A 13,213-nucleotide genomic window follows, 5' to 3' on the forward strand; every position below is an offset into this window, starting at 1 on the left:
TTTCTTCTATCTACCCCACCTCCTCCTTTCCCACAGAAAGTATTTCTGAAAAGGGGTGGAGAAAAGTGCCCCAAATTGTTTCCTTTATTCCAACCATAGGTGCCTTTGAACCAGAATGTTAGTATTGGTGGTTCATATTACAGAAATACCAACCAAGTTCCTTAAATGCTGATCCCTAGAGGCTGTGGAACTTGGAGTATTTTGCTGCATAGCAGTGTCGACTCCGCTGTACAGGACCTCGGGGAGGAACGCTGTCCAGATTCGCTCCCAGAGGCTCCTATAGTTCAGCTTTGAACGTGCGAGCATGCGTGCGCGCGCGCACCTCTGTGTGTGTGTGTGTGTGTGTGTGTGTGTGTGTGTGTGTGTGTGGTGTTAGAGGAGGAGGAGAAGATGGAATGGATGGTTCTGATGTCTTTTTATCTTTATTATGGATACAGGAAAAAAGGTCTAAAGAGACTTCTTTAAGTCGTGGCAGACGTGTCCCCCCCATCCAGAAGGCCATATAGTAAATGGTGTTGGAGTGTTTGATGACAGTGGCATTTGCCAAGATGTCTGATTGTTCAGGTGTGGATTAGTGGGTTATGTGTATCACCTTTGTGGGTTTCTTTTTCTTTCCTCTTTCTTTTGGTGCTTTGCACTTAAGCCTCACTATTTGCACTTAAGCCAGGGTGGGGCAGGCAAATGGATTGGAAGTAAAAGTGATATTTGGCTCACCTGTTTAGCTGCCTTCCAGCACCTGGTAGGAAGGTAGAGGGACGGAGGCAGTGGTGGTCCTGATGAGCTCTGAAGATGGTCTGTTCCATTTGTTCCTTCTGTCCCACTCCCTGTTCTACGTAGTCACCAACTTCCTGAATATCCTTTGCTTTCTGGGCACTTTGTAATTCCCCTGGCCTTCCTCTAGTTTGCAGGAGGGCCCTAGCTGTCCAGCCTGTCTTCTTGAAGTCCCTGCCCAGCAGGCACGCCCTGACCTTCCTATCAAGGGAGAATTTCTGGGAGAGAGGCCCCTTCCTTCCTAGGCTCCACCTCTATGATAGGAAAGGAAGTTGGTAAATTTTAATAAGTAGAATGAATTTGTTCCTAATTCTTGGGAAGTTATCAGTACTCTGTATATTTTTATCATTGTTAAATATATGATAAATGTGAAAGGTCCTTAGAAGATATATGCCATGTAAATATTGTTTTCCTTTTTCCTTTTTTCTTCTCCTTCTCTCTCTTCTTCTTTTTTCTGTTTCTGTGCCATTGTTCCTCTAGGCATGTAGTCTGATGTTGTGCTGTGGAGAAAACAGTTCCTCAGTTCTTGTTCCACAGTCTGACGTACACCTCACAATGCCAAGGGCTCAGATGTTAACTTGTCACTGAAATCATGCCAGAGATATTAACAAAATGAAGTTGAGGAAAGTCTGATTACAGATCTGAAGTGAACCTCTATTATTTCAGGATGGAAAATTATTATTTTTTCATTCCTTCTTTTATCTGTTCATTTGTTTATTCACCCAACATTTATGTTGTGGGAAATAATAAAAAGATAAGTGGGACATGGCTGCCTTCAGATAACTTACATTTTAGCAAAGGAGACAAAATGATGAACTCTAATCCAGATTGGTGGCCAGAGGATAAATTCAAACCATTCCCTACTTCGTGGGGTCCCAGTGGCTGCACTCTTTCACTTTCATAGCTGGAGCAGGGACCAGATGCACCAGAGCCCAGAGTTCTGTGAAAATGAGCATAAGGTGCTTCTTTCTTTCTTTTCCTCGTTCCCACAGGCCAACAGGTTGTGGAATAGCTACAGACCTCGGATCAAAGGGCCCGTGAGGTTTGGTATCTCCCCTGATTAGGAATCTTTTGAAGTAGGAGAGTTTTGTTAAAAATTATCCCTACAATTTAGCATTGGCTGCTGTAGCAACAGAGTTGAACTGCTTGTATCTGATAATTGATGAATTATCTCAGAATGTGGCAGGTCCTCCAAGGGCAGGGGTGCCACGAGCCCAAGGGGATCCCAGCCAGGTCTGCAGTACATGGCCTTATTAGGAAAGTGGAACTTTCTCTGCTTTCAGCGTCTATCACAGACATTATGGAGAGTGAATTCTCATGAAAGACGTTCTCCATCGTCCGTGATAATGAGTTTTATTTTTGCTAAGTTTTCCGAAAAGCCGTGAAGTGGTTTCAGGCTCATCTAAGAAACGGCAACCCTAGAAAAGAAAGCAATTCTCAGTTGAAGATGTACTTCTTGCTACCTTTATATTAAAAAAAAAAAAAAAAAGTTAGAATTCAGTTTATGAAGTTTTTTTAAGTTAAAAAAAAATAGTTTTTAACTTTTAAAAGTATAATTTAGTAGTTTTTTTGTTTGTTTTCTCTGACTGAGATGAGAGAAAGCATTTTACTAACTGAAAGAATCCAGACTCAAAAGACTTCATAATGGGACTTCCCTGGCGGTCCAGTGGTTACACTCTGTGCTTCCACTGCTGGGAGCACCGGTTCGATCCCTGGTCGGGGGACTAAGATCCCGCATGCCTCGCGGTGCAGCCGAAAAGAAAAAGGAAAAAGAAAAAAGACTTCACAATGTATGATGCCATTTATATGACATTCTGGAAAGGGCAAAACCATAGGCACAGAGAACAGATGAGTGGTTGCTCGAGTAAAGGATTGGGGAGGGGCTGCCTACACAGCAGAGGCATTAGGGGGTTGGGGAGGGATGGCACAGTTCTGTGTCTTGCTTGCAGTGGCTGTGTCACAACTGTATTATGTATTTGTCAAAACTTAGAACTGTACAGTTTCACAGAGTGAATTCGACTCTAAACAAAGAAAATAATAAAAGTGTCACACAGAAAAAAACACATTCATTGTAGTAAATGTTTAAAGTAATCAAAACCAAGAAGGAATGTAATCATCACTTATACTCTTACCTAAAGAGAGCAGCTATGAAGATGTTGGTGATTTCTCTCCAGTCTTCGTATGTATCCAGGTGTATTTTGTTTTTTAAAACAAAATTGGTAGTAGAGAATAACTACTGTTTGTTATCTCTTTTTCTTAATATATTGGGAAGTCATTTATTTACTCTGTATCAGCCATGGAAGTTGTGCTGTGAGTTTGGACACATCTATGCTAAGCTGCCTGGAATCCTTTCTCCAACGGTTCTGGACATAAATTTTAAAATACCATGAGCCACACATGCCCACAAGACTATAGACTATTCTGTTGTTACAACTTAAAAACCAACACAATATTTGCTCAGTATCATAAAGGGCATGTTTACAACTTTACTGGAGGAAATGGAAAATTTGAGTAACTCGTAAGAAATTGAGAAACAGGCTTCTCAGTCCCTATTTGCCCCTCTGAAAGAACAATTCCTTGACATAAAAATAGACTCTTGGGGCTTCCCTGGTGGCGCAGTGGTTGAGTCCGCCTGCCGATGCAGGGGACGCAGGTTCGTGCCCCGGTCCGAGAAGATCCCACGTGCCGCGGAGCGGCTGAGCCCGTGAGCCATGGCCGCTGCGCCTGCGCGTCCGGAGCCTGTGCTCCGCAACGGGAGAGGCCACAACAGTGAGAGGCCCGCATACCGCAAAAAAAAAAAAAAAAAAAAAAAAAAAAATAGACTCTTGGCTTTATCTGAGGAGGGTATTTCGTTGTATTATTCATTTAAATATGAAGCTGGGGGACCTTCTGCCTCAAAGATGATTTTAACCTCGAGGACGTCCCATCAGTCCCCAGGGCCTGGAAGAGTCTTAAGTGAAGAAGCCTTCGCTCCCTCTGCATTGTTGGGAAATGGTTTTTATTCCCAGGCAGACTCAGCACTGCTTTTACCGCCATCCTTCCCTTAACTGAGGCTCAGTGGACGGGAGAAAGCAGCTTGTCAAACAAAAATGCTGACTAAGCCCGGCCTCTGGTTGCCGAGGCAACAGGGACAAGGGGAGAGGGCTTGGGCAGGAGGCCTCAGAATTCTTTTGGCAGGTCTCACAGATTTTTGTTGGGCTTGACAGCCACTACCGGGTCTGGCTGGCCAGCTGGCTGGCCTCTGGCAGCCATTCCTGACCGAGGGCCCGGGGGAGGGACACACCCGGCTGTGAGCAGCACTGGTCCAGGGAAGGTTCTGAGGTCTGTTTTTTGTCATGTGAAGAATAGCTATTTAGAGACGTTAAAAAGTGTCATATCATCGCCTAAGTAGTGGCTGCTTCATAGAGTCTTGCCTTCAGCACATGGGGCTATAATTTCCTTTTAGAAAAGCATTTCAGAGAATTAGGTTTCAGGATTGACTGCAACATCAGAGGTCACCAGTTGTCCACCCAGGGTGTGGATCCCTGCAGAGTACGTTCATTCATTCATTTGTTCAACATGCTCCAGGCACTAAATGCACAGCAGTGAACGAATAGGCTTGGTCCCTACCCTCAAAGGGCTTCCATTCTAACTGCTGTCAGTGTTCCATTTGCCTACAAGTCCCAGAAATAATCCATTTTCTGAAAAATACCAATTCTTTTAAAAGGGACCCTTTTGAAAGATATTATAAATCAGACACATTTAAAATTGTTATTTATTTATTTACTTTTAAATATTTATTTTTTATACAGTTTAAAAAAAAATTTTATTGAAATACAGTTGACTTACAATGTTGTGTTAGTTTCAGGTATACAGCAGTGTTCATTTATACATATATATATTCTTTTTACGATTCTTTTCTATTATAGGCTATTACAATTTTTTAATTCATTTTTAAAGGTTTTTTCATTTATAGTTATTACAGAATATTGGCAGTATTCCCCATGTTGTACGATCCATCCTTGAGCCTATCTTATTCCCAATAGTTTGTACCTCCCATTCCTCATCCCTGTATTACCCCCAACCTCTGTACTGGTAACCATTACTTTGTTCTCTATACCTGTGAGTCTGCCTCTCTTTTGCTATATTCACTATTTGTTGTATTTTTTTAGATTCCACATATAAGTGATAGTGTACATTATTTGTCTTTCTCTGTCTTATTTCACTTAGCATAACACCCTCCAAGTCCATCCATGTTGCTGCAAATGGCAAAATTTTGTCCTTTTTTATGGCTGAGTAGTACAAAGACATTTTTTGAAATGGAGGTTCACCAGGTTTGCACAAATGCAAAGCAGCTTCGTATTTCGGATCTTGATAAGATCCGAGGTAGGAAGAAATATTCCATCTTGAAATCCATTCAGCTATTTTTCTTAAGTAAAGAGGAGACTATCTAAATTATATAATGTTTTCCTTAATTCGATTCTAAAGGATAACAGAGATTATGGAGCAACACAAGATTGCTATATACATCCTGAATTAAAAGAGCATCAAACAGGCCATGGATAATAATTATGGACTCAACAAATGTCTTCCCCGAAGTGTCAGAGTTTGGACAGTCTGAGTCTGGCAGCTGAGCTTGTGTGATGAGGTATTTCCAAAAGGGAGGCTCCAGGAAATGTGACAGTGAATTTCGAGAATCCTGTAGCACAGAGTTAAAAAGAGATTTACATTGGGCATGCTTTTTTTTTTTTTTTCCTTATAAAGAAGGTAAATAATTCAGCATTCTGCCTCTGAAGTCTGGAGAGGTTTGGCAGAGAGAGCAACTTCTCTGCACCAGAATAACTGTTTAAATGTTAGGATTTCAAAATATTGTCTTTTTTTTTTTGTCTTTCATTTGTTTCTATTCACCCCACCCTTTCTAATTAAAACAATGCAATCTTCCATTTTTGTAGTATCCCCTGGCCACACACACCTAAATCAAGCAGGCACCCTCAGAAGAGGTTATTGTCTTTCCTTTCTCTTTGAAGTACATTCCAGGGAGGGCCAGGGCGGGCTGGCTGGCGGGAGGCGCTCCTTTAGCCTGGGGGGATGGACAGGGCTGCAGGATGCTTTCAACTGCTGTTGACTTTCTCACCTCCTCTCTTGATTTATTCCAAAGGCAGGCTGCAGGCCAGTGAGGAGCTGGAAGGAAAGGAGGTTTGAAGTTTGCTTCCAAGGACACCTTCCTCTTACAGATGGGCCTTTGTCTTTCACACCCCTCCAGCTATTTGACCCACCACCCCCTCCCCCAGCCACTAGGAGAGGGTGCTTTTAAACCGGCATGTAATTACTCTTAGGGAGCTAGATGGAAGACCACAAACTCTGAAGGAGATTCTCAAGCCTTTATTTTGCAACAGTCTTTCCACCCCCAGCTTGGATGTAGAGAACAAATAAAGTTGTGGTGGAGCAGGGTAGGGGTGAGGTTACCAGGGGCAGCTTTCCAGATCTTTCTGAAATTGGCCTTTAAATTCTGAACTTATAACTTTGCTGGATGTGCTTGTGAATTCCCAGGATACTAGCTCCACCCTTATACATTGAAAAGGATCAGAGACTATGCCCAGTTCCATCTCTTTTCCAGTTCAGAGAGGGAAACTGTGTTCAGGACAGTGAAACAGGCCACTTCATTAAATCCTCTAAACTGCCCTAAGGAGGGGGGTTGGTATTTCTGTTTTATAGCTGGGAAAACAAGCTCAGAGAAATGAAATAAGATGCCCAAGTCCCATAGCCAGTAGGTGAAGGGGCTGAAAATTTGAGGTCCTCCGACCTCAATCTTTGGCTTTCCTCTCTTTGCCACTGTCTGTGTAGTGGCTATGACAACAGACTCTGGGGCCGGATCCTGGGAAAGTTGCTTCCTCTCTCTGTGCCTCAGTGTCCTCATCCATAAAATGGAGACAGCTGCGTTGTCGTGAGGATGAAATGAGATATAGTATGTTAAAGCACTTAGGACAGTGCTTCACAAGTAGTAAGTGATACGCAAGTATTAGCTAACATCTCCACCTCCTAAAACATTTAACACCATGAGTAAGTAGCTTATTCTAGTAACTGCCTCACTGTGCCAGGTTCTTGATAAATATGCTTTTTAATCTTTGTAACAGCCCAGCAAGATAAATCTTATGTCTTTTTTTTTTTTCCTTTTTCTTCAGATGAACAAACTGAAAGGTTAAAAATGTACTCCAAAATGTTATAGCTAGGGAGTAGCTCAGCTGGGATTTGAGCTTTCATCATTCTGAATCCAAGGACACTTTCTCTCCTGTGCCAAGCCCTGGTCATATCCAGTAGCATTTAACCCTCGACAACTGCTTGAAAATTCCAGTAGCCAGTAGCCCAGAGAATTGAGAAGCAGCCAGTTCTATCACTGAACGAACTACTAACTACAAAGTCCTCCATCAGATCTGCCTCCAGTCTGGGGTAGAAGGAATCTTCCTTCTTTTTCATGTGGCAGTCAATAATAGTTTGAGAGCCGTGGTGTGCTACAAGTCTCTCCTTAAACAGTCCCCTTGCTTCTTCATAGGACATGACACTCTGACCGTTCCCTATTCTGATTTTTCTCCTCTGGTCACTCTTTGTAAAGATCGTGACAAAGTGTAGAACAGCCTTGCACGTGGAGATTGATTGGTAGGTCTAGAGAAGGAGTGCAGACGACTTGAGTCGGAAAGAAGGTTTGGAGCATGTAGATATCGGGGAGATGGACCCCACGAGGCTTGGCCCTTCTGCATCATTTTCTGTTGGAGTCTGTCTCCTCCTCTAGTAGAATCCCTGAAGAGGCAGGACACTGTCTGTATTTTTCATTGCTGTATCCCTGTTGCCGACAACAGCACCTGGCACCTGGTAGTCTCCATGGTATTTTAAAAAAATACATACAGGAGCAAATGAATGAATTGTTGTGGGGACTGAGGGAGACAGTGGACTGAGATTTGGAGCTGGGAGAAGGGGTGATGGCATTAGGAGAAAGCTTGACGTCAGCAGGAAGAGCTGCTTTGGGGCCGGGTGAGGAGTGTACTGTGAGACATGGAGTTTCAGACCCCAGCTGGATGCGTTATTTTGGACTTCAGGGGTGGGAAAGGGGCAGGTGGTGGTTTGCTGTGGTTATGGTTGTCAGGGAAGGCATCCTGGGAAAGGTGACGTAACAGAAGCCCTAAGGGTGGGGGGATATGTCTTGATGAAGAGGGACCCAAAGTACTGAGGAACTTCAGGAAACTGAAGACTTGTTTGGGAGGATAGGGTGGGTGGGAGTGGAAGGGACACTGGGAAAGGATCTTGCTGAACTGGAGTGGAGGTAGGAGATGAGACAGACCAAGGGGCTCAGGTGTGCCTCCAGCTTAGCATTTGTTATCCTGCCTGCACTGGGGGGAGCTGGGGAGGGAGCACAGGGTTAGGGCAGCTGTGCTGCCAGCCCGGAGTTGGAGACCTGAGTCTTGTCCTAGACCAGCCTTGTTCAACTGTCCCTGTTTCCACGTCAGTCCACTTAGTCCAGTACCCCATCTGCAGCCTTTGCTTCTGCTTCTCCTTCAGTCTTGACTCCCTCATCTCGGTCAAACTAAAGTCAGGTGTTTGCCTTTCGTTTCTGCCCGTGCGAGGGCAGCGGAGGTCAAGTGGCAGCCAAAATCGTACTGCGTCTGGGGCTTAATTTTATACTTAAATTTAGTTTCTTTTCTTTTTCTTTTTAAAATAAAAATCCTCCTTACTTTGGATGGGGACGTGTTAGTGAGGTTAGTTCTTTTATTTCCAAACCATAGATTTTGTATTGCTATTCTTCTTCAATGTATGAACAGAAATAGGAAACGATTTTCATTCAAAAAAGGCTAGGCCTTTACAAATTCTAAATATGGGGATTTCCCTGGGGGTCCAGTGGTTAAGACTCCAAACTCCCACTGCAGGGGGTGCAGGGTCCATCCCTGGTTGGGGAAGTTCCACATGCCACGCAGTGTGGCAAAAAAAAAAATCTAAATACGGAACTTATAAAATATAATTGAGTGAAATGAAACTTCTCACCATTCTCCACTTATATTAAAAATCAATTTTATGTTATACAAAAAGGTTTATAAACCTCTCCTTGGTAAAAATTTTTTTAAAAGTTATATTCTTAGCCTTGCTGACTCATGATGAATTTCACATTTGGTGTAATCCTTCCAAGGTGAAAGTTGACCAGGAAAAGGTGTCAGACCACTCAAAGTGGATCAGTTCCATGTGCTAGTGTGACTTTTAAGATTGTTTATTTTTGTTTTTGCTTTTGTTTTGTTTTCTGGGATTGGAATACAGAACATGAGATGATAATAATACTTAGTTAACATTTATTAAGTGATCTCGTGTGCCAGCGCTGCTCTAAGTACCCTATATGTGTTATCTCATTTTATCACCACAGCTGCCCTGTTGGGTGGATGCTATTATTATCCTTACTTTACCAATGAGGAACAAAGAAATTAGATAACTGGCTGGGAGGTGGCGTGGCCAGGGTTCCAATCCAAGCATTTGGCCCTGGAATCCCTGCTCCTGACCACTCAGCCCTCCTGCTCATCTTCTGTGTTGGGAGCAGGAAAAACACCATGGGATCATTTCATTAGGATGGAGTTTGAGCCTGGCTAGTTGGGATCTACACAGTAGACTGTTGTTTTACTCATACTTGTGGTTGAAGATGAGGATCGAATGATCTTAGTTAATTTTTCCTTTTATTATTAATTATAATTTAAAATATTTCCATTTGAATTCCAGCAATATTTTTCATTTCTTCGTTGAGTGAATATTTATCAAGTGCCCACTATATGCCTGGGTTGTTATACACAGTGGGGATGCAGAAGTGAACATGACAAACAAGATCCCTTCCCTCTCTTTACATTCTAAAGAGAAAGACAGACAGTAAATATATAAGTTGCCATCAAGAACACTGAATGTAATCTCTGACGAGATGGCATCTGTTGAGACAGACATCAATGAAGGCGTGAACTTCAGGAAGATCTGAGGAGAGTGTTCCAAGCAGAACGAACAGTTGGAGCAGATTCCGGAAGTGGGAGGAGCAGATCCCGGAAGTGGGAGGAGCAGATGCCGGAAGCGGGAGGAGCAGTGAGAAGGGAGTAAAGGAGTGAGGGCGTCCTGTCCGAGACAAAGGAGAAGACGTGGACAGGGCTGTCAGGCAGGCTTTGTGGGCCACCGTCCAGGTGGGATAGGGAGCAAGTGGGTTTAGAGCCAGGGGCCAACATAACCTTCACAGTGGCTGCTGTGACTTAAGAATAATCTTAGAATAATCTCCAAGAAAGTGTTGCCCCCTCGGAAAACTTTCTAACTCGGACTGGCCTAATTTATATTGCAAAGTTAGTTTTCAGGTATATTCAACACCTTTTCTGTATTCTCTCTCCCAAGTTAGTCATTCGGAGGCGAAAATGATAGTGCGAGCCCCCTACAGGCAGAACAGAGCATTGCCTCTTATGATGCCGTGGGGGTCAAGTCCTCAAAGTAGTTAGGGAAACATCGATGCTGTGGGATGGAACTTCAGTTATCTCTCATTTGAAATAGAGGGGACAGATGTCAAATGGCACCATGAAACGTTTTCCCTGATATATAATAGTATAGGTTCTTCCAGCTTTGGTTATTATAAATAGTTCTTTTGAATTTCATTTATATGTTTAGCCACACACAAGCATTCTTTTAAAATGCATATTGTATCTATTTGACCTATCCCGAGAGTAATTTAAATGAAGAGGAAAGCTTAAAATATCAGAAACTAGATATTTTTCTTACAATTTAAACTTTTATTTTCATATGATATGTCATTAGAGATGACAAATAATTCATATATACATTGTATCTATATTTTTTTCCCCAGTGAAGTTCCAGAAATGATTCTTATTATATTTAAATGCAGACCACCTGGAAAACTGCAAATTCAACTAGTGTTCTTAAGATATATGGTGATAAAATTGTATCACATGTAAAGAAATGCAGCAACCTCTTCAAGCTGTATGTTTAAATGGGTATCCGTTTAGGGGTAAACTCCACATTTATTCTGAAAGTTTGGAGAATTGGAATATTCTAGTTACAATTGATTTTTTTGGATAATGAAGGTTATTGCCCAAAGGATCTTTGCATTTACAGTTTATAAAGGACTAGAAAGTATATCATTGACTAGCTGTTTTTAGGCTGTGGTTTGTGTGTATGAGTCTGTTTGAGAGTTTGGTGGCCTCTGTGCTCTTCACACGTCCAATCCCTGTTATTCTTGTGTGTGAGGCCTCCAGGTGAGCTTTGGTTGGAAGATAAGATTTCTAATGCACTCTGCCTACCACATAAAAACAACTATAGGAAATAATTCAGTTTTTCTAGATTTAGTCAGAAGGTACTTCCAAGATTGAGATTAAAATCCCCCTTAAAAAAAAAGAAAACTCCATTTTTTTGTTTGCTTTTTACAGATTACTGAATAAAATTTGTTAGTTAAGTATTTGATTATTTGCAATCCAAATGAACAGAGGTGAACCAAGAGCCCTATCCTGACAGGGTATTTATTTCAGTATAAGTTAACAATGCAGTTTCTTATCAATCAGGTCTTCATGGTTTATAAGAGTCATGCTACCATAACTCCTCGGAACAGTATAATGAACTCTAGTAACCGAAAGTTTTTATGGCCGATGATTTCACTAGACTTGTCTAGACAGCAGTTACTCTCTAAAATCATGTGTGTCGGAGCTGGAAGGGATCTAACACAGACACTGTAACTTAGATGGTCTAAATATTCTGTTTGCCATTGTGGCCGTGGTTTTGGGGTTTGAGGGATGGTGAGACCAGTGATTCAGCCTGAGTAGTGGGAAACCGATAGGCATAAATATGGGGAGGGCCTAACTTTGGTTTTGGACGCATGTATAGATATATAAACGTATTATTCTCTGGAAACAGCAGCAGATTTGAAAGGAATTTGACGTCTGGTCGTGTTTGTCAAAATGGGAGAGACTCCCTAGAGGTTTTATCTAGAGAAAGTAATTGCAGTCAGATTTGTAACCTTTTGGATTGACTCTCCTTGGCAAAGTAATGCTAGCTTAAAGAAATGCTAGTGTTTTAATTTTTGCTAATGAAATCCATATGCTATCAAATAGTTAATCGTCAGTGGCATTTGGATTGGATCTGCATGGTTCCCCAAAAGTCAGCCATTTTAGTCAACAAAATAATTAGTAAAATAGAAAAACTGATTGACTAACAAGCTTTTAAACTGGTTGTTCTGCTCTCCTGGTTATTGATATAAAACTGCCAGATGTGACTCAATGCAGAGCCAGAACTCTGTAATCCCACTGCTTTACTGGCCTATAAGTGGCAAAGACCAGAATGTACCTGCTAGTCTAGAGGAGTACGACTGCTTTGATTGACTTAGATTTGGTCTGAGCACCTGGGTAAAAATAGCCTCGTCTCTGAGAAAGTGTCTTGAGAGGCCCTTATATGAGTTGGGTATTTTTAAGCAAGTGGATAGAAAATTGGTTAAGATAGTTGCTATGTAAGTGCCTTGAGGGCAGATATTACATGAGCTTCTCATTAATTTTGTGAATGTGAAAAAGTGACTTATACCTGTAAGATTTCTTCAGAGAAAGAACACTAATGATTTCCTGATGATTTTGACGTATGAGGAATAAACGTAAAGTGCTTTTGTGTTTGGTGAAAAGTTTTTATACAAAGCATCCTTTGCCCTGATCCTTATGACAATGAATGAATCACTGTTGCCTCTCTCTCGGACTGTCACCTCTCTGTAGGAAGCCGCCCTCTGTAGACAGCTCCCCATGGAAGCCGAGACTCTAGCCACGGTTCAGGCTGCTGTCAACCCACCCGCCATGACTCCAGACATGAGATCCATCACTAATAATAGCTCGGATCCTTTCCTCAATGGGTAAGTCAACATTTTAGGGCCACCTATTTTTCTTTTTCTTTTTTTTTTTTTTTTTTTTTTGGTACGCGGGCCTCTCACTGTTGTGGCCTCTCCCGTTGCGGAGCACAGGCTCCGCAACCATGGCTCACGGGCCCGGCCGCTCCGCGGCACGTGAGATCTTCCCGGACCGGGGCACGAACCCGTGTCCCCTGCATCGGCAGGCAGACTCTCAACCACTGCGCCACCAGGGAAGCCCAGGGCCACTTATTTTTGCTTTCTTTATTATGTGGTTTACAGTATAACAGATCTTTGTTTATGTTGGGAAAAGCTGGAGAGCTTGGAGGATGGGGTTAGGATAGGGGGAGGATGTGGAAGGAGGTGGCAGAAAAAAAAAAGTGGAGGAAGGAGTCATCTACCTTTTTAAAAAAAATCTCAAATTCAAAAATTGGTGCTATGGCATGGAGTAAACCCCTAGTCAATAATTTGAAAATGGGGATGAACTTAACGATTTCAATGGGATGGTGTATAGTAATTACTTAGAAGAATCTTGTGGTTTTATGTAGCCAACAGGGGATAAGAGCATGTCATATG

General features: G+C 42.2%; 1 protein-coding gene across 1 annotated transcript in view; it reads left to right on the plus strand.

Annotated features, from left to right (window-relative positions):
* The window catches only part of WWTR1 (WW domain containing transcription regulator 1), a 133,855-nt gene that overhangs the window by 111,381 nt on the left and 9,261 nt on the right, over positions 1-13,213 (plus strand). Inside the window, exon 5 of the mRNA XM_059064201.2 lies at positions 12,510-12,643. Within this exon, the coding sequence (XP_058920184.1) occupies positions 12,510-12,643 (134 nt within the window). The remainder of the gene's footprint in view (positions 1-12,509; positions 12,644-13,213) is intronic.

The sequence above is a fragment of the Kogia breviceps genome, chromosome 5 (genome assembly GCF_026419965.1).
Source record: "Kogia breviceps isolate mKogBre1 chromosome 5, mKogBre1 haplotype 1, whole genome shotgun sequence".
Taxonomy (NCBI): Eukaryota; Metazoa; Chordata; class Mammalia; order Artiodactyla; family Physeteridae; genus Kogia; species Kogia breviceps.